At 43.5% G+C, this 21,231-nt stretch overlaps 1 protein-coding gene across 3 annotated transcripts in view; it reads left to right on the forward strand.

Annotated features, from left to right (window-relative positions):
- Window positions 1-21,231, forward strand: part of LOC118371531 (F-box only protein 11-like) — a 50,014-nt gene that overhangs the window by 23,171 nt on the left and 5,612 nt on the right. For 2 of the 3 annotated variants that reach the window (XM_052470746.1, XM_052470747.1), the window contains exons 8-19: window positions 4,519-4,625; window positions 8,307-8,418; window positions 9,234-9,340; window positions 9,443-9,580; window positions 13,775-13,992; window positions 14,189-14,369; window positions 14,595-14,717; window positions 15,067-15,152; window positions 15,727-15,803; window positions 16,078-16,332; window positions 18,856-18,963; window positions 19,135-19,243. In XM_052470746.1, coding sequence (XP_052326706.1) covers window positions 4,519-4,625; window positions 8,307-8,418; window positions 9,234-9,340; window positions 9,443-9,580; window positions 13,775-13,992; window positions 14,189-14,369; window positions 14,595-14,717; window positions 15,067-15,152; window positions 15,727-15,803; window positions 16,078-16,332; window positions 18,856-18,963; window positions 19,135-19,243 — 1,621 coding nt within the window. The remainder of the gene's footprint in view (window positions 1-4,518; window positions 4,626-8,306; window positions 8,419-9,233; window positions 9,341-9,442; window positions 9,581-13,774; window positions 13,993-14,188; window positions 14,370-14,594; window positions 14,718-15,066; window positions 15,153-15,726; window positions 15,804-16,077; window positions 16,333-18,855; window positions 18,964-19,134; window positions 19,244-21,231) is intronic. The other variant, XR_008071057.1, reaches the window with a different exon arrangement.

The raw sequence follows: 21,231 nt of genomic DNA on the forward strand, positions 1-21,231 counted from the left end.
CTAGGCTATCGATAAACTTACACAAATGCTTGTCTAGCTTTGGCTGTAAAGCATATTTTGAAAATCTGAGATGAATAGGTGATTAACAAAAGGCTAAGCTGTGTTCCAATATATTTCACTTGTGATTTTCATGAATAGGAATATTTTCTAGGAAGATTTATGTCCGATGCGATATGCTAATTAGTGTCAGATGATGACAACGGTCCCGTTCACGGGATGGGGTGTCACTAGAGGTTAACCTCTCTTGGATAGGGGGCAGTATTTTCACGTCTGGATGAAAAGCGTGCCCAAAGTAAACTGCCTGTTATTCAGGCCCAGAAGCTAGGATATGCATATAATTGATAGATTTGGATAGAAACCACTCTAAAGTGTCCTAACACTGTTAAAATGATGTCTGAGTATAACAACTGATATGGCAGGCGAAACACCTCGGACAAACCCCCCCCAACAAAAGAAAATTCAGCCTACCACTGTTTTCAATGGCTGTCACTTTTATTATAAGGCAAAATCCTCCCAGATTGCAATTCCTAGGGCTTCCACTAGATGTCAACAGTATTTAGAAAGAGTTTCATGCTGTTTTTTGGGGAAAAAAATAGCCAGGAATTGTAGTTTTTCTAGGTGCTTGGAAGAGAGGGCGTTCTTTGGTATTTTTCTCCGATAAAGACAATAAGAATTCTCCGTCTTAAATTGTATCCTTTATTTACGTATTAGGGTACCTATGGTTTGATTATGAATGTTGTTTGACTTGTTTGGAAAAGTTCATTAGTAATGTTTAGGATTAATTTTGTATGCATTTTGATGGAGGGAAACTGGGTGGATTATTGACTGAAGCGCGCCAGCTAAACTGAGTTTTTATGGATATAAAGAAGGACCATTTTGTGATGTAACTGGGATCTTTTGGAGTGCCAACAGAAGAAGAACATCAAAGGTAAGGCATTTATTATATCGCTATTTCTGACTTTTGTGGCGCACCTGCCTGGTTGAAATATGTTTTTAATGCTTTTGTAGGCAGGACGCTGTCCTCAGATAATCGAATGGTGTGCTTTTGCCGTAAAGCCTTTTTGAAATCTGACACAGAGGCTGGATTAACAAGAAGTTAAGCTTTATTTTGATGTATTACACTTGTGATTTTATGAAAGTTAAATATTTATAATTCTGTAGTTTGAATTACGCGCTCTGCAATTTCACCAGATGTTGGCCAGGTGGGACGCCACCGTCCCGCCTGCCCTTAAGAAGTTAATATGGTCAAATCCGAAAACTACACTGTTCAAAAAAATAAAGGGAACACTTAAACAACACAATGTAACTCCAAGTCAATCACACTTCTGTGAAATCAATTGTCCACTTAGGAAGCAACACTGATTGACAATAAATTTCACATGCTGTTGTGCAAATGGAATAGACAACAGGTAGAAATTATAGGCAATTAGCAAGAAACACCCAATAAAGGAGTGGTTCTGCAGGTGGTGACCACAGACCATTTCTCAGTTCCTATGCTTCCTGGCTGATGTTTTGGTCACTTTTGAATGCTGGCGGTGCTTTCACTCTAGTGGTAGCACGAGACGGTGTCTACAACCCACACAAGTGGCCCAGGTAGTGCAGCTCATCCAGGATGGCACATCAATGCGAGCTGTGGCAAGAAGGTTTGCTGTGTCTGTCAGCGTAGTGTCCAGAGCATGGAGGCGCTACCAGGAGACAGGCCAGTACATCAGGAGACGTGGAGGAGGCCGTAGGAGGGCAACAACCCAGAAGCAGGACCGCTACCTCCGCCTTTGTGCAAGGAGGAGCAGGAGGAGCACTGCCAGAGCCCTGAAAAATGACCTCCAGCAGGCCACAAATGTGCATGTGTCTGCTCAAACGGTCAGAAACAGACTCCATGAGGGTGGTATGAGGGCCCGACGTCCACAGGTGGGGGTTCTGCTTACAGCCCAACACCGTGCAGGACTTTTGTTGTTTGCCAGAGAACACCAAGATTGGCAAATTCGCCACTGGTGCCCTGTGCTCTTCACAGATGAAAGCAGGTTCACACTGTGAGCACGTGTGACAGACTTGACAGAGTCTGGAGACGCCGTGGAGAATGTTCTGCTGCCTGCAACATCCTCCAGCATGACCGGTATGGCGGTGGGTCAGTCATGGTGTGGGGTGGCATTTCTTTGGGGGGCCGCACAGCCCTCCATGTGCTCGCCAGAGGTAGCCTGACTGCCGTTAGGTACCGAGGTGAGATCCTCAGACCCCTTGTGAGACCATATGCTGGTGCGGTTGGCCCTGGGTTCCTCCTAATGCAAGACAATGCTAGACCTCATGTGGCTGGAGTGTGTCAGCAGTTCCTGCAAGAGGAAGGCATTGATGCTATGGACTGGCCCGCCCGTTCCCCAGACCTGAATCCAATTGAGCACATCTGGGACATCATGTCTCGCTCCATCCACCAACACCACGTTGCACCACAGACTGTCCAGGAGTTGGCGGATGCTTTAGTCCAGGTCTGGGAGGAGATCCCTCGGGAGACCATCCACCACCTCATCAGGAGCATGCCCAGGCATTGTAGGGAGGTCATACAGGCACGTGGAGGCCACACACACTACTGAGCCTCATTTTGACTTGTTTAACCAGTTGGATTTAGGGGGTGCTATTTTAAATTTTGGATGAAAAACGTTCATGTTTTAAACAAGATATTTTGTCACGAAAAGATGCTCGACTATGCATATAATTGACAGCTTTGGAAAGAAGACACTCTGACGTTTCCAAAACTGCAAAGATATTGTATTTTGAGTGCCACAGAACTGATGTTACAGGCGCCACAGGTGCCACATTTTTTGAAACCGCCTCATGCCAATGACTCCTTATATGGCTGTGAATGAGCTATGAATGAGCTTACATTTTACACGTTTTCCCCAAGGTGTCTACAGAATTGTGACGTCTTTTTAGGTATTTCCCTTGAAGAATGGCTGTAAGGGACCATATGGCATGTGGTCACATGGTGTCTCCCGCAGAAAACCTTGCGTAAAATACTGAGGTAGCCATTTTTCCAATCGCTTCTTATGAGAAACCAACTGTCTCGACGGATATATTATCGAATATATTTGTTAAAAACACCTTGAGGATGGATCCTAAACAACGTTTGCCGTGTTTCCTACGATACTATGTAGCTAATTTTTCAAAAAGTTTGGCGTTGTAGCATTTCTTTCGGTTGATTTCTCAGCCAAGCATGGCTTTTTCGCCTACAAAAATAATATCTTTGGAAAAAAGGAACATTTGCTATCTAACTGGGAGTCTCCTGAGTGAAAGCATCTGAAGTTCTTCAAAGGTAAATTATTTAATTTGGTTGCTTTTCTTATTTTTGTGAAAATGTTGCCTGCTGCCAGCAGAGCCTAGCATAGCATTATGCCATGATAAACTTACACAAATGCTTGAAAATCTGAGATGACAGTGTTGTTAAAAGGCTAAGCTTGTGTTTGAATATATTTATTTCATTTCATTTGCGATTTTCATGAATAGGAAAAGTTTCTATGGGTATTTATGTCCGTTGCGTTATGCTAATGCCTTTGAGGCTATGATTACACTCACGGATACGGGTTTGCTCGTCGCAAAAGGACATTACATCAAAGTTGGATCAGCCTGTATGTAGTGTGGTTTTCCACTTTCATTTTGAGTGTGACTCCAAATACAGACCTCCATGGGTTGATAAATTCGATTTCCATTGATCATTTTTGTGTGATTTTGTTGTCAGCACATTCAACTATGTAAAGAAAAAAGTATTTAATAAGAATATTTAATTCATTCAGATCTAGGATGTGTTATTTTAGTGTTCCCTTTATTTTTTTGAGTAGTGTATAATTTCGATAACAAAACGTTTATTTTTTCAGCGAAATACGGAACCTTTCTGTATTTTATCTAACGGGTGGCATCCCATAGTCTACATATTGCTGTTACATTGTACAATCTTCAATGTTATGTCATAATTTTATGTACAATTCTGGCAAATTAATTTCGGTCTTTTTGTTAGAAATAAATGGTCTTCACACAGTTCGCAACAAGCCAGGCGGCCCAAACTGCTGCATATACCCTGACTCTGTTACACAGAACGCAAGAGAAGTGACACAGTTTCCCTAGTTAAAATAAATTAATGTTAGCAGGCAATATTAACTAAATATGTAGGTTAAAAAATATATACTTGAGTATATATATATTTTTTATATATTTGTGCAACGACAGTGCTTTTTTCGCGAATGCGCTTGTTAAATCATCACACGTTTGGAAAAAGTAGGCTGTGATTCGATTACTGAATTGCCTACTTAAATCAAATAAAAAAAATAATAAAAAAATTAATTTAAATGTCCAAAAATACAGATTTGTTATGAAAACTTGAAATCGGCCATTCCGATTCATCGGTCGACCTCTACTATCTACCCACTTGACCTTGCAACATGGTTCATTGACTATCTTTGCTGGACACTTGTAGCCCAGTGTTGTCTTTTGCCCTGCCCTTTTAAACCCCAATACTGTGTTTTTTTTCAACAGCATCTGGTAAAGTAGCAGACAAAGTGATCATTGAGAACACCAGAGACTCAACGTTTGTCTTCATGGAGGGCTCAGAGGATGCATACGTTGGCTACATGACCATCAAGGTGAGGTCTTATCCATGACTTACATAATATGGGCCTAGCTGACTGTTGGTGTATGCCTGGACTCAACAGTGGTCCAAATCATATTTACTCTGTATAGTGGTCCTCATCATCATATTGACTCTGTATAGTGGGCCTCATCATCATATTGACTCTGTATAGTGGGCCTCATCATCATATTGACTCTGTATAGTGGGCCTCATCGTCATATTGACTCTGTATAGTGGGCCTCATCATATTCACCCTGTACAGTGGTCCTCATCGTCATATTGACTCTGTATAGTGGGCCTCATCGTTATATTGACTCTGTATAGTGGGCCTCATCGTCATATTGACTCTGTATAGTGGGCCTCATCATCATATTGACTCTGTATAGTGGGCCTCATCATCATATTGACTCTGTATAGTGGGCCTCATCATCATATTGACTCTGTATAGTGGGCCTCATCATCATATTGACTCTGTATAGTGGGCCTCATCGTCATATTGACTCTGTATAGTAGGCCTCATCGTCATATTGACTCTGTATAGTGGGCCTCATCGTTATATTGACTCTGTATAGTGGGCCTCATCGTCATATTGACTCTGTATAGTGGGCCTCATCGTCATATTGACTCTGTATAGTAGGCCTCATCGTCATATTGACTCTGTATAGTGGGCCTCATCGTTATATTGACTCTGTATAGTGGGCCTCATCGTCATATTGACTCTGTATAGTGGGCCTCATCGTCATATTGACTCTGTATAGTGGGCCTCATCGTCATATTGACTCTGTACAGTGGGCCTCATCGTCATATTGACTCTGTACAGTGGGCCTCATCGTCATATTGACTCTGTACAGTGGGCCTCATCGTCATATTGACTCTGTACAGTGGGCCTCATCGTCATATTGACTCTGTACAGTGGGCCTCATCGTCATATTGACTCTGTATAGTGGGCCTCATCGTCATATTGACTCTGTACAGTGGGCCTCATCGTCATATTGACTCTGTACAGTGGGCCTCATCGTCATATTGACTCTGTACAGTGGGCCTCATCGTCATATTGACTCTGTACAGTGGGCCTCATCGTCATATTGACTCTGTACAGTGGGCCTCATCGTCATATTGACTCTGTACAGTGGGCCTCATCGTCATATTGACTCTGTACAGTGGGCCTCGTCATATTGACTCTGTACAGTGGTCCTTGTCCTATTGGCTCTATATAGTGATCCTCATGTTGTCATATTGGCTCTGTACAGTGGTCCTCATGTTGTCATATTGGCTCTGTACAGTGGTCCTCGTCCTATTGACTGTGCGGTGGTCCTCGTCATATTGGCTCTATATAGTGGTCCTCATCATATTGGCTCTATATAGTGGTCCTCGTTATGTTGTCATATTGGCTCTGTACAGTGGTCCTCATCATGTTGTCATATTGACTCTGTACTGTGGTCCTCGTCCTACTGACTCTGTACGGTGGTCCTCATCATATTGGCTCTGTACAGTGGTCCTTGTCCTATTGGCTCTGTACGGTGGTCCTCATCATATTGTGACATATTGACTCTGTACGGTGGTCCTCATAATCAAATCAACTGTATTAGTCACATGCACTGAATACAACGGGTGTAGACTTTACAGTGAAATGCTTACTTACGAGCACTTAACCAATAATGCAGTTTCAAAAAAATACTGATAAGAATAAGAGATGAAAGTAACAAGTAATTAAAGAGCAGCAGTAAAATAACAATAGCGAGACTTTGTACAAGGGGGTATTGATACAGAGTCAATGTGCGGGGGCACCGGTTAGTTGAGGTAGTATGTCCATGTATGTAGAGTTATTAAAGTGACTAAGCATAGATGACAACAGAGAGTAGCAGTGGTGTGGAGAGGGGGAGGGTGCAATGCAAATAGTCCAGGAAGCCATTTGACTAGATGTTCAGGAGTCTTATGGCTTGGGGGTAGAAGCTGTTTAGAAGCCTCTTGGACCTAGACGTGGAGCTCCGGTACCGCTTGCCATGTGGTAGCAGAGAGAACAGTCTGACTGGGGTGGCTGGAGTCTGACAATCTTTAGGGCCTTCCTCTGACACCGCCTGGTATAGAGGTCTTGGATGGCAGGAAGCTTGGCCCCAGTGACGTACTGGGCCATACGCACTACCCTCTGTACTGCCTTGCGGTCTGAGGCCAAGCAGTTGCCATACCAGGCAGTGATGCAACAGTCAGGATGGTGCAGCTGTAAAACCCTTTGAGGATCTGATGACCCAGGCCAAATATTTTCAGTCTCCTGAGGGGGAATAGATTTTGTCATGCGCTCTTCATGATTGTCTTGGTGTGCTTGGACCATGATAGTTTGTTGGTGGTGTGGAGATCAAGGAACTTTAAGTTCTCCACTGAAGCCCCATCGATGAGAATGGGGGCATGCTCGGTCCTCTTTTTCCTGTAGTCCACAATCATCTCCTTTGTCTTGATCACGTTGTGGGCGAGGTTGATGTCTTGGCACCACACGACCAGGTCTCTGACCTTCCTATAGGCTGTCTCGTTGTTGTCGGTGATCAGGCCTACTACCACTGTTGTGTCATCGCTAAATATAATGATGGTGTTGGAGTCGTACCCGGCCGTGTTGTCATGAGTGAACAGGGAGCACAGGAGGGGACTGAGCACCCACCCCTGAGGGGCCCCTGTGTTGAGGATCAGCGTGGCGGATGTGTTGTTACCTACCCTTGCCACCTGGGGGCGGTCATATTGACTCTGTATAATGGGCCTCATCGTCATATTGACTGTATAGTGGGCCTCATCCTCATTGACTCTGTATAGTGGGCCTCATTGTCATATTGACTCTGTACAGTGGTCCTCATCATATTGTCATATTGACTCTGTACAGTGGTCCTCATCATATTGTCATATCGACTCTGTACAGTGGTCCTCGTCATATTGTCATATTGATTCTGGACAGTGGGCCTCATCGTCATATTGACTCTGGACAGTGGGCCTCATCGTCATATTGACCTTGGACAGTGGGCCTCATCGTCATATTGACCTTGTACAGTGGGCCTCATCGTCATATTGACCTTGGACAGTGGGCTTCATCGTCATATTGACCTTGTACTGTGGGCCTCATCATATTGGCTCTGAACAATGGCCCTCATCGTCATATTGGCTCTGTACAGTGATCCTCATCATGTTGTCATATTCACTCTGTATGGTGGGCCTCATCGTCATATTGACTCTGTAGGGGGCCTCATCGTCATATTGGCTCTGTACAGGGGTTCTCTTCATGTTGTCATATTGACTCTGTACTGTGGTCCTCATCATATTGTCATATTGACTCTGTACTGTGGTCCTCATAATGTCATATTGACTCTGTACTGTGGTCCTCATCATAATGTCATATTGCTCTGTACAGTGGTCCTCATAATGTCATATTGGCTCTGTACAGGGGTCCTCATCATGTTGTCATATTGACTCTGTACTGTGGTCCTCATCATAATGTCATATTGGCTCTGTACAGGGGTCCTCATCATGTTGTCATATTGACTCTGTACTGTGGTCCTCATCATAATGTCATATTGACTCTGTACAGTGGTCCTCATCATACCAAGGGAACTGTTGACATGATATCAGTTGTGGATGTTAGTCATATGTTATGAATGACTCCTTTCTTAGTCCTATATAATAAACTAACTCCCTTGTGTTTGTCTGCCTCTCTTAGTTTAATCCTGATGATAAGTCTGCCCAGCACCACAATGCCCACCACTGTCTGGAGATTACAGTCAACTGCAGTCCCATCATTGACCACTGTATCATACGCAGCACTTGCACAGGTACCTTACAACACAATGTCTCCATCTCTCCACAGACCTACCGGCCTTTCACTAAGCATAGTTTTAGCATCTCAGACCTACCTGCCTTTCACTAAGCATAGTTTTAGCATCTCAGACCTACCGGCCTTTCACTAAGCATAGTTTTAGCATCTCAGCCCTACCGGCCTTTCACCATAGTTTTAGCATTCACCGGCCTTTCACTAAGCATAGTTTTAGCATCTCAGACCTACCGGCCTTTCACTAAGCATAGTTTTAGCATCTCAGACCTACCTGCCTTTCACTAAGCATAGTTTTAGCATCTCAGACCTACCGGCCTTTCACTAAGCATAGTTTTAGCATCTCAGCCCTACCGGCCTTTCACTAAGCATAGCTTTAGCATCTCAGCCCTACCGGCATTTCACTAAGCATAGTTTTAGCATCTCAGCCCTACCGGCCTTTCACTAAGCATAGCTTTAGCATCTCAGCCCTACCGGCATTTCACTAAGCATAGTTTTAGCATCTCAGCCCTACCGGCCTTTCACTAAGCATAGTTTTAGCATCTCAGACGTACCTGCTTTTCACAAAGCATAGTTTTAGCATCTCAGACCTACCTGCCTTTCACTAAGCAAAGTTTTAGCATCTCAGACCTACCAAGTGCAATCTAATTTTCATGACACCTAAATGTATTATAATGATCATAGCTCATAGGGCAATATTTTGACAGTGTCTTCCACACATGGAATTGAGACAGTGGGTGGGTATCTGTCTGAGAAGTGTAGTGGATACACCGGGCTCTACCATGCTCACCTGGCTGGCTCTACACCTGTTGGTTTCAGTGGGCTCAGCGGTCTGTGTGAGCGGCCAGGGCGCTTGTCCCACCATCAAACACTGCAACATCAGCGACTGTGAGAACGTGGGGCTTTACATCACTGACCATGCACAGGTAGGTAACGCACACCACTTTTCCATATGGCACTTGATTACTCAAATCATCCCATTTCCAAGACTGTGCTGTGAAACTCTGCAACTCATTCTTCATTCCCAGGGAATCTATGAGGACAATGAGATCTCCAACAACGCTCTGGCAGGGATCTGGGTGAAAAACCATGGCAACCCTATCATCAGACGGAACCACATCCACCACGGCAGAGACGTGGGCGTCTTCACCTTCGACCACGGCATGGTGAGATGACACCATTGTTCTGGTCTGGCTACCACTGAGATGATGCTCCATTAAGGTTGCAAAGGGTCGGGAATTTGGGGAATTTTGCTTATAGCAGTGAACCTTTTTTCGTGGGATACACAAGGTAATTCTGGGTCTTGTGGCATATTTTGGTTAACTTCTTGCGTCGAGCCAACCCGGATCCGGTATCATGACTACAGCCTCAAGCCCATTACCATAACGCAACGTTAACTATTCATGAAAATCGCAAATGAAATGAAATCAATATGCTAGCTCTCATGCTTAGCCTTTTCTTAACACTGTCATCTCAGATTTTCAAAAATATGCTTCTCTACCATTAGCAAACTACCATTTAGCGTTAGCATTTAGCATTAGCATTTAGCGTTAGCATTAGCAGACAACATTTTCACAAAAACCAGCAAAAACATTCAATAAATCATTTACCTTTGAAGAACTTTGGATGTTTTCAATGAGGAGACTCTCAGTTAGATAGCAAATGTTCAGTTTTTCCTGAAATATTTTTTTGGGCTGGAGAAATCGGTCCGTTTGGTGCGTCACGTTTGGCTACCAAAACAAAAACGAAAATTCAGTTAGCCAAACGGCAAACTTTTTTCCAAATTAACTCCATAATATCGACTGAAACATGGCAAACGTTGTTTAGAACCAATCCTCAAGGTGTTTTTCACATATCTCTTCAATGATGTATCGTTCCTGGAAGTATGAGTCTCCTTCTGTATCGCATGGTAAAATAATTGCCACTGGGAATTACGCACCAAATTAGACAAAGGACACCGGACGGCCCCCTGGCAAATGTCGTCTCTTATGGCCAATCTTCCAATGATATGCCTACAAATACGTCACAATGCTGCAGACATCTTGGACGAACGGCAGAGCGCATAAGCTCGTTCACAGCATATCCACAGCCATATAAGGAGACCAGAGTAAAACAGAGCGTCAAAAATCCTGCTCATTTCCTGTTTGAAGTTTCATCTTGGTTTCGCCTGTAAAATCAGTTCTGGGGCACTCACAGATAATATCTTTGCAGTTTTGAAAACGTCAGTGTTTTCTTTCCAAAGCTGGCAATTATATGCATAGTCGAGCATCTTTTCGTGACAAAATATTGGGCTTAAAACGGGCACGTTTTTTTATCCAATAATGACATAGCGCCCCCATAGGTTGAAGAGGTTAAACTATCCCCAATTCAATGAAATTGTAACCCTCTGCATGCACAGTGCATTTTCCATCACATGTATAGCTGATTCTCAAGATCTTGCACACTAATGAGATGCTATTGAGCCTACACTACTACACTGAGCCAAGGACTACATGCTTTCTTGTAAGTTTTGATTACACTACTGGGTGGGGTGAATATATTTTATGACCTACATTATTTTTTTTGTTAATTAGCAAATAGTAGCCTACAGAAAAGTGTGTTTTTAAATCATTTCTAACTTGTTACCAGTTTCTGCTAGTTAGTTTTTGCTACCATGTGGGTTTTAGCTTGCTTGCCTGCTAACTGAGGTGTGTTAATTCACCTGTTTCCATACATGTTTAATTTAAAAATAGTTGTCTTACAAAGGAGTTGGTTAACCTAACTGCTTAACTATTTATCTGTACATGGAATTGTATTTTTTATATATATTTTTTAACTATTGTTTCTGATCTTTACAGGAAAATGCCATGGGCACTATCTGATGTGTGGAGACATTTCACTGCAGCTAATGTAGAAGGAAAAGCTGTGTACATTTGCAAATGCTGTGCCAAATCATATGTGAAGAATGCAACAAAGATGCAGAATCATCTGGTCAAGTGCATAAAGTTCCCTCAGCGCTCAGGTATTTTCACTGGTGACAGACAATGCTGCAAACATGAAGTCTGCTTGGTCTAAAGTGGAGGATTCCTACCCTCACATCACACCCATTGGCTATGCTGCTCATGCGTTGAATCTGTTCCTCAAGGACACCATGGCACTGAAAACAATGGATACACTCTACAAGAGAGCCAAGGAAATGGTTAGGTAGGTGAAGGGTCATCAAGTTATAGCAGCAATCTACCTCACCAAGCAAAGTGAGAAGAATAAGAGCACCACATTGAAGCTGCCCAGAAACACCCGTTGGGGTGGTGTTGTCATCATCATCGATGCCATCCATGTCTCCTGGATGGCATCGAGTCTATCCAAGAAATGGCCATATCACAGTCTGCCGATATGGACAGCCCCATCAAGAGGATCCTCCTGGATGATGTATTTTGGGAGAGATTAAGCAGCCTGAAACCTATAGCAGTATCCATTGCACGGATTGAGGGAGACAATGCCATCCTGTCTGATGTTCAGACTCTGCTTGCAGATGTAAGAGAAGAAATCCGTACTGCCCTGCCCACTTTACTGTTGCTCCAAGCAGAGGAACTGCAGTTCTGAAATACATCAAAAAGCGTGAAGACTTCTGCCTGAAGCCCATACACGCCGCAGCGTACATGTTGAACCCCAAGTATGCTGGCAAGAGCATCTTGTCTGGTGCAGAGATCAACACGGCCTATGGTGTCATCACTACCGTGTCTTGCCACCTTGGCCTGGATGAGGGCAAGGTTCTTGGCAGTCAGGCGAAGTACACTTCCAAGTAAGGGCTTTGGGATAGAGATGCAATATGGCAGTTGTGCCAAAATATCTCATCAGCCACCTGGTGGAAGGGACTTTTTCCCCCTGTTGCCTCCATCCTCCAAATCCCACCAACAACAGCCGCCTCAGAGCGCAACTGGTCCTTGTTTGGGAACACACACCAAAGCACGCAACATGCTGACCAATACAAGGGTTGACAAATTGGTGGACATCCGGGCATATTTTAGGCTTTTTGAGCCTGACAACGAAACACCCTCAACAAGCTTGGAAAGTTACAGTGAAGATGAGGCCTCAGTCTGATGTTCAAGAAGTGGACATTGAGGAAGTCTGGAGAGAAGACATGGATGGACGCCTGAGAGGAAGACAACCAAAGCTTTCTAGACTATCATTTTACAGATGTATGTTGAAAATGTCTTTGCGATGGATCATTGGAGATCGTTCAGTGAAATCATCCCATGTGAAGAGCCAACTCATTTAATTAAAGTTCAATTTGTAACTAAATCGTTTTTTAAATTTCTAATTGGAAGGATTTAGTCATTTGCAATTATGTCTACTTATAAGATAAAAAGGTTCATGTTTCTGTTTCCATATATGGTAAATATATCCAATGCAAAAAAAACATTTAAATGGTATTAATATTAATTTGCATATATTTCCATTCATTTCCATATATTCCCTTCAATTCCCACGGAAGGTTTCCACCACTGAATATTCCCCAAAATGTGCTACCCTATGCTCAATATTGGTCTGGTCTGGCTACCCCTGAGAGATGACGCTCCATATTGGTCTGGCCTGGCTACTCCTGAGAGATGCCGCTCCATATTGGTCTGGCCTGGCTACTCCTGAGAGATGACGCTCCATATTGGTCTGGCCTGGCTACTCCTGAGAGATGACGCTCCATATTGGTCTGGCCTGGCTGCCCCTGAGAGATGACGCTCCATATTGGTCTGGTCTGGCTGCCCCTGAGAGATGATGCTCCATTTTGATCTGGACTACAGTTGTGACTAGAGGCTCTTTCTCATTCTTCCTCCATCCCTTGCATCCTCTCGCTTCCTTCTCTATCGTATTGTAGGAGAATGTCTAAGGTCCCTCTCATCTGACATTCTTCAATGCGTTTTGAGGAGCGTATGCAAGGTAATGAGGAAAGAATTGAGGAAGAACCTTGGTTTCTACCGTAGCTGGCGAAAAACGTGCTGTAATTACTCAGTCTGTAGCCGTTCTTGTTCTTAAAGAGAAGTGTTGCCTCCCGGTTTCATCCGACTGTAGGTTTTGAAGACCCACCACTGGTTTTAGTTACATAAACCTTAATCCACAGCTTCTAAAAACATGGAAATCTATTCCTAATTTTGGTTACACAAGATCGGATTGAGGTCATTTTCTAAATAGGAAATGAAAGTTGTTTTTAACACCTTGCTCTTATCAACCTTATTTTGGAGAGAGTCTATGGTTTCTTTCCTCTGAAGTTCTTATCCAATGCTTCTGAAAAGGAGGAGTGATGATCGGATGAATCGAGCAACGATTAATTGAGAAATAGCCATGGTATTCTGATTTATTACTGACGCGAAGGTCTCCTCCTGCAGGGATACTTTGAGAGCTGCAACATCCACAGGAACCGCATAGCTGGCTTTGAGGTGAAGGCGTACGCCAACCCCACGGTGGTGCGCTGTGAGATCCACCACGGACAGACGGGAGGGATCTACGTGCACGAGAAGGGCCGAGGACAGTTCATCGAGAACAAGATCTATGCAAACAACTTTGCTGGAGTGTGGGTCACCTCCAATAGCGATCCTACAATAAGGTCAGTGGGGTTTCGGGTCAAATACATTCTCTTTCTCTCTCACTTTAAAAAAAAAAAATCCTCTTTCGTGCTCGCTCTCTCTTTCGCTGTCTCATCTCTCCCTTTGTCCATTATGCAATCTATATTACAATGTATTGATGCTGATGTGTAAATGGATAGTCAATGGTGCCATTTTTCCACGGTGTGTCAATCACAGGGGCAACGCCATCTTCAACGGTAACCAGGGTGGCGTTTACATATTCGGTGACGGCCGAGGCCTCATTGAGGGGAATGATATCTACGGTAACGCCTTGGCAGGGATCCAGATCAGGACGAACAGCTGCCCAATCGTACGACACAACAAGATCCACGACGGACAGCACGGGGGCATCTATGTGGTAAGTAGAGCTTTCTAGAACCTTTTTAAAATTGTATTTAAAGAAAGCACATAATCACATGTTTAGTACTTATGAAGCTCATAGCTGTGGTTTATCTGCAACCCTTTAGCATATTTAACCACTATTAGCCTGCCATATTAGTGTTAAATAAACCTTCATACAGTAGGCAACAGACTGACAGAGGATAAGGATGTTAGTAATGTAATTCATGTGTCTCCCCTGTAGCATGAAAAGGGACAGGGAGTGATTGAGGAGAATGAGGTCTACAGCAACACGCTGGCAGGAGTCTGGGTGACCACAGGAAGCACACCTGTCCTCAGGAGGAACAGGATACACAGTGGGAAACAGGTATGGACATAGAGGGAGAGTTGCATTTATTTGGGATCCCTCTTCCTGGGGCCCAAACACACCAAAGCATCCACATTACATATAAAACAGTAAACTGTTTGTACTGAATGAGCTAAATATAACAGTACATCATATAACATCCCCACACCACCACATATCCACAACATGTTCAATACCACCATACAACAATATCACAATGTGTGTGTATGCATTCACCTTTGTGTGTCTGGAGTGGGGGGGGTGGCACACAAAGTCAGTTCAGTTGGCTCCATGGGCCACTCATCTCCCACGGATGGATGGATGAATGCAAACTAAACACTCCCACCCTCTTGTCTTGTGGGTCATACAGGTTGGTGTTTACTTCTACGACAACGGCCATGGAGTGTTGGAGGACAATGATATCTACAACCACATGTACTCTGGAGTTCAAATCAGGTCAGTGAAAGGGCTGGAACTCAAAATCAATAGACAACCACGCGGTGGGACCCACTGACAACCACGCGGTGGGACCCACTGACAACCACGCGTTGGGACCCACTGACAACCACGCGGTGGGACCCACTGACAACCACGCGGTGGGACCCACTGACAACCCCACTGACAACCACGCGGTGGGACCCACTGACAACCACGCGGTGGGACCACGCGGTGGGACCCACTGACAACCCCACTGACAACCACACGTTGGGGACAACCCCACTGACAACCACGCGGTGGGACCCACTGACAACCACGCGGTGGGACCCACTGACAACCCCACTGACAACCACGCGTTGGGACCCACTGACAACCCCACTGACAACCACGCGGTGGGACCCACTGACAACCCCACTGACAACCACGCGGTGGGACCCACTGACAACCTGTGTAAATAATGTAGTGCATGTTTCTGTTTTAATAAAGGCATTTAACAGATGATTTATCACATTGCTATGCACGTTTTGTCATACTATTGATTTTAATTATATGCATTGATTGATTTGTTGGTTAATGTTTCCCACTGTAACAGAACTGGAAGCAATCCCAAAATCAGACGGAACAAGATCTGGGGAGGTCAAAATGGAGGCATTCTGGTTTACAACTCAGGTGAGAAACCAACTGTTAGTCTCTATCCATCCTCTGTCTCCTCTCAGCTTGATTTTGTCGGCAGAGGGGTGAAGCAAGCACATATTTTCTTCAGAAAGTGTACCTTTTCCACATGAAATTCATGATGCAGAACAGTTAAGACACCCTGGATTCACAGGTTCTGAGTGGAGTGGCTCCATCACATTCCTGTGTCACTCAGATGCTCCCTCATGAACTCTATAACCATGATACATGAAAGGGGGACCTCTTGGCTGATATCCTGACTCTGTTTCAGGTTTGGGCTTCATCGAGGACAATGAGATCTTTGACAACGCCATGGCGGGGGTGTGGATAAAGACTGACAGCAACCCCACCCTCCGGAGGAATAAGATCCACGACGGGCGAGACGGAGGGATCTGTATATTCAACGGAGGACGGGGTTTACTGGAGGAGAACGATATCTTCAGGAACGCCCAGGCAGGGGTCCTCATCAGCACCAACAGCCACCCCATCCTGAGGAAGAACAGGATATTTGACGGCTTCGCTGCAGGTGGGCGACACTATGCTAGAAAGCAGAGTTCAGTCCAGAGTTGTGTTCATTAGGAACCATATGAAGGAAAGCAGACTGAAAGGGGTAGGGACTACCTGGATTGGTCTAATAACAAATGCCGCAAAAAATGTATTTGACTGTGTGCGTATTACGCATGACCAGGCAGTATTTAGCTTTGACTCCATGTGATTAATAGGTAGACGCTAACCCTATCAGTCTCGAGACTCCAGCTAAAATCGGCTTTTTGTTTATTTGACTTAAATTTTTCTGCATGTCCAGCCCTTATATTTAGCCTTTTTTTTTTACCATTTTATTTTCAGGGCGGGGCTGAACACAAAACAATTTCACAATTTCACATTTTAAAAAACTATTTCACATAAACAGTTGCATTCATGAGTTTAATAGACTGAAAATAAATGTCCTCAAGCAAAATCCTGATCAAAATTAATTCGTATGAATGCTGTAAGTACAGAAATGGTTTCCTCCCTGGGAAATGAATATCCACCTAGTCAGTAACAACTGTGTGGATTTTGTGACGGCAACTATGTGAGCGTATCACAGTATTATAGACACTATGTAGAAGAAACTCTTACCTTTTAACGGTTCTTGTGTAGCTTGTTAGCGACAGAGCAAAACATGTCACATGCGTTTTCGTGAGAGTCCCAGCTTTTCATAGATAACTTGTAGCTCAAACCATCGACTCTACAGACGTAAAAAGACCCAGGATACACCCATGTCTCACAAAACAGCTCAAACACAATGTTTAAATGGGGTTAGAATTCCAAATTGCGCCAGCGTTGCAGTGGGTGAGACTCATTGGGTTAATTGAAGAGGTGGGACCCAATCCCAAATGGACACGTATATGGACATCTGCTCGTCGAACATCTCAGTCCAAAAGCATAGGCATTAATATCGAGTTGCTCCCCCCCTTTGCTGCAATAACAGCCTCCACTCTTCTGGGAAGGCTTTCCACTAGATGGTGGAACATTGCTGTTGGGACTTGCTTCCATATTAGTGAGGTTGGGCACTGATGATTAGGCCTGGCTCAGTCAGCGTTCAAATTCATCCCAAAGGGGGTTGAAGTCAGGACTCTGTGGAGACTAGTCAAGTTCTACCACACCGATCTCGACAATCCATTTCTGTATGAACCTTGCTTTGTGCACGGGTGCATTGTCATGCAGGAAAGGGCCTTCCCCAAACTGTTACCACAAAGTTGCAAGCGGAATTGTCTAGAATGTAATTTGTATGTAGAATGTATGTTGTAGCATTAAGATTTTCTTTCACTGGAACTACATTTATTTTATTATTTAACCTTTATTTAAGTCAGTTAAGAACAAATTCTTATTTACAATTACGGCCTACCGGGGAACAGTGGGTTAACTGCCTTCTTCAAGGACAGAAAGACACACACCTGTCTATATAAGGTGCATGTCAGAGCAAAAACCAAGCCATGAGGTCGAAGGAATTGTCTGTAGGTACCAAAAAATGGAATGTCCCCAAGAACACAGTGGCCTCCATTCTTAAATGGATGAAGTTTGAAACCACCAAGACTCTTTATAGAGCTGGATGCCCGGCCAAACTGAGCAATCGGGGGAGAAGGGCCTTGGTCAGGAAGGTGACCAAGAACCCCATAGTCACTCTGACAGAGCTCCATAATTCCTCTGTGGAGATTGGAGAGTTTGCCAGAAGGCACCTTCAGAAATAAGATTAGCTGTTCTGATAAAACCAAGATTGAACTCTTTGGCCTGAATGGCAAGCATCACATCTGGAAGAAACATGGCACCATCCCTACTGTGAAGCATGGTAGTCGCAGCATCATGCTGTGGGGGTGTTTCTCAGCTGCAGGGTCTAGTCAGGATCGAAGCATTTACAGAGAGGTCCTTGATGAAAACCTGCTCCAGAGTGCTCAGGACCTCATACTGGGGTGAAGGTTCACCTTCCAAAAGGACCACGACCCCAAGCACACAGCCAAGACAACGCAGGAGTGGCTTCGGGTCAAGTCTCTGAATGTCCTGGAGTGGCTCGGACTTGAACCCGATCGAACATCTCCGGGGAGACCTGAAAATAACTGTGCAGCAACACTTCCCATCCAACCTGACAGAGCTTGAGAGGATCTTCAGAGAATGGGAGAAACTTCCCAGATACAGGTGTGCCAAGCTTATAGCGTCATACCCAAGAAGACTCAAGGCTGTATTTTCTGCCAAAGGTGCTTCAACAAAGTAAAGGGTCTTTCTAGAAACCTGTTTTTGCTTTGTCATTATGGTGTATTGTGTGTAGATTTTGATTTTTTACATATACTATTTTGTAAAAGTCTTTAACCTAACGTGGAAAAGGTCAAGGGGTCTGAATACTTTTTGAAAACACTATAGTGTGTCTCCACCTTGTCGTCTGATAGTTTGTTTAGGTGGAAGTGTAACTATATTAAACTAATGAAATTCTCGATCTCCACAGGTGCTTAGGGGGTCCTGAATCTCCACTTCCCCCATGCTGATCCTGACCTGTCTCCGTTTCTATGTCCACCAGGTATTGAGATAACCAATCATGCCACGGCAACCCTGGAGGGCAATCAGATCTTCAACAACCGCTTTGGAGGGTTGTTTCTCGCATCGGGTGTCAACGTTACAATGAAAGGTAAAAGAGAACGTATTGTTACTAGAATCTAACATTATAGGAACTACTTATGGTGAGTCTCTTTGGCAAAATGGTGGTTTTGAATTCTCTGAAATTGCCTCTAAATTACTTTTTCTTATCTGTACCTGTTCTGATCCAACCCCCCTCCCGTTCTCCTGTATTCCCCCCCAGATAACAAAATAATGAACAATCAAGATGCCATTGAAAAAGCTGTGAGCAGAGGTCAGTGCCTGTACAAGATTTCCAGTTACACCAGCTATCCAATGCACGATTTTTACAGGTAATAATTTCTTACCCTGTGTGTATAGATATCTCTACACATATCTGGATATATAGAGAGAGAGTGTTAGAGATATCTTTACACATCTGGATATATATATATATATATATATATATATATATATATATATATATATATATATATATATATATATATATATATATATATATATATATATATATATATATATATATATATATATATATATATATATGAGCGAGATCTCTACACATCTGGATATATAGATGGAGAGATCTCTACACATATCTGGACATATAGAGGGAGAGATCTCCACACATATCTGGACATATAGATGGAGAGATCTCTACACATATCTGGACATATAGATGGAGAGATCTCCACACATATCTGGACATATAGAGGGAGAGATCTCCACACATATCTGGACATATAGAGGGAGAGATCTCCACACATATCTGGATATATAGATGGAGAGATCTCCACACATATCTGGATATATAGAGGGAGAGATCTCCACACATATCTGGATATATAGATGGAGAGATCTCCACACATATCTGGACATATAGATGGAGAGATCTCTACACATATCTGGACATATAGAGGGAGAGATCTCCACACATATCTGGACATATAGATGGAGAGATCTCCACACATATCTGGATATATAGAGGGAGAGATCTCCACACATATCTGGACATATAGAGGGAGAGATCTCCACACATATCTGGACATATAGATGGAGAGATCTCTACACATATCTGGATATATAGAGGGAGAGATCTCCACACATCTCTACACATCTGGATATATAGATGGAGAGATCTCTACACATATCTGGACATATAGAGGGAGAGATCTCCACACATATCTGGACATATAGAGGGAGAGATCTCCACACATATCTGGACATATAGATGGAGAGATCTCTACACATATCTGGACATATAGAGGGAGAGATCTCCACACATATCTGGATATATAGATGGAGAGATCACCACACATATCTGGATATATAGAGGAGAGATCTCCACACATATCTGGATATATAGAGGGAGAGATCACCACACATCTGGATATATAGAGGGAGAGATCTCCACACATCTGGATATATAGAGGGAGAGATCTCCACACATATCTCCACACATCTGGATATATATAGGGAGAGATCACCACACATCTGGATATATAGAGAGAGATCACCACACATCTGGATATATAGAGGGAGAGATCACCACACATCTGGATATATAGAGGGAGAGATCACCACACATATCTGGATATATAGAGGGAGAGATCTCCACACATATCTGGATATATAGAGGGAGAGATCTCCACACATATCTGGATATATAGAGGGAGAGATCTCCACACATCTGGATATATAGAGGGAGAGATCACCACACATCTGGATATATAGAGGGAGAGATCACCACACATATCTGTATATATAGAGGGAGAGATCTCCACACATCTGGATATATAGATCTCCACACATCTGGATATATAGAGGGAGAGATCTCCACACATCTGGATATATAGAGGGAGAGATCTCCACACATCTGGATATATAGAGGGAGAGATCTCCACACATATCTGGATATATAGAGGGAGAGATCACCACACATATCTGGATATATAGATGGAGAGATCTCCACACATATCTGGATATATAGAGGGAGAGATCACCACACATATCTGGATATATAGAGGGAGAGATCACACACATCTGGATATATCTGGATATATAGAGGAGAGATATCTGGATATATAGAGGGAGAGATCACCACACATATCTGGATATATAGAGGGAGAGATCACCACACATATCTGGATATATAGATGGAGAGATCTCCACACATATCTGGATATATAGAGGGAGAGATCTCCACACATCTGGATATATAGAGGGAGAGATCTCCACACATATCTGGATATATAGAGGGAGAGATCACCACACATATCTGGATATATAGAGGGAGAGATCTCCACACATCTGGATATAT

The sequence above is a fragment of the Oncorhynchus keta genome, chromosome 2 (genome assembly GCF_023373465.1).
Source record: "Oncorhynchus keta strain PuntledgeMale-10-30-2019 chromosome 2, Oket_V2, whole genome shotgun sequence".
Classification (NCBI taxonomy): Eukaryota; Metazoa; Chordata; class Actinopteri; order Salmoniformes; family Salmonidae; genus Oncorhynchus; species Oncorhynchus keta.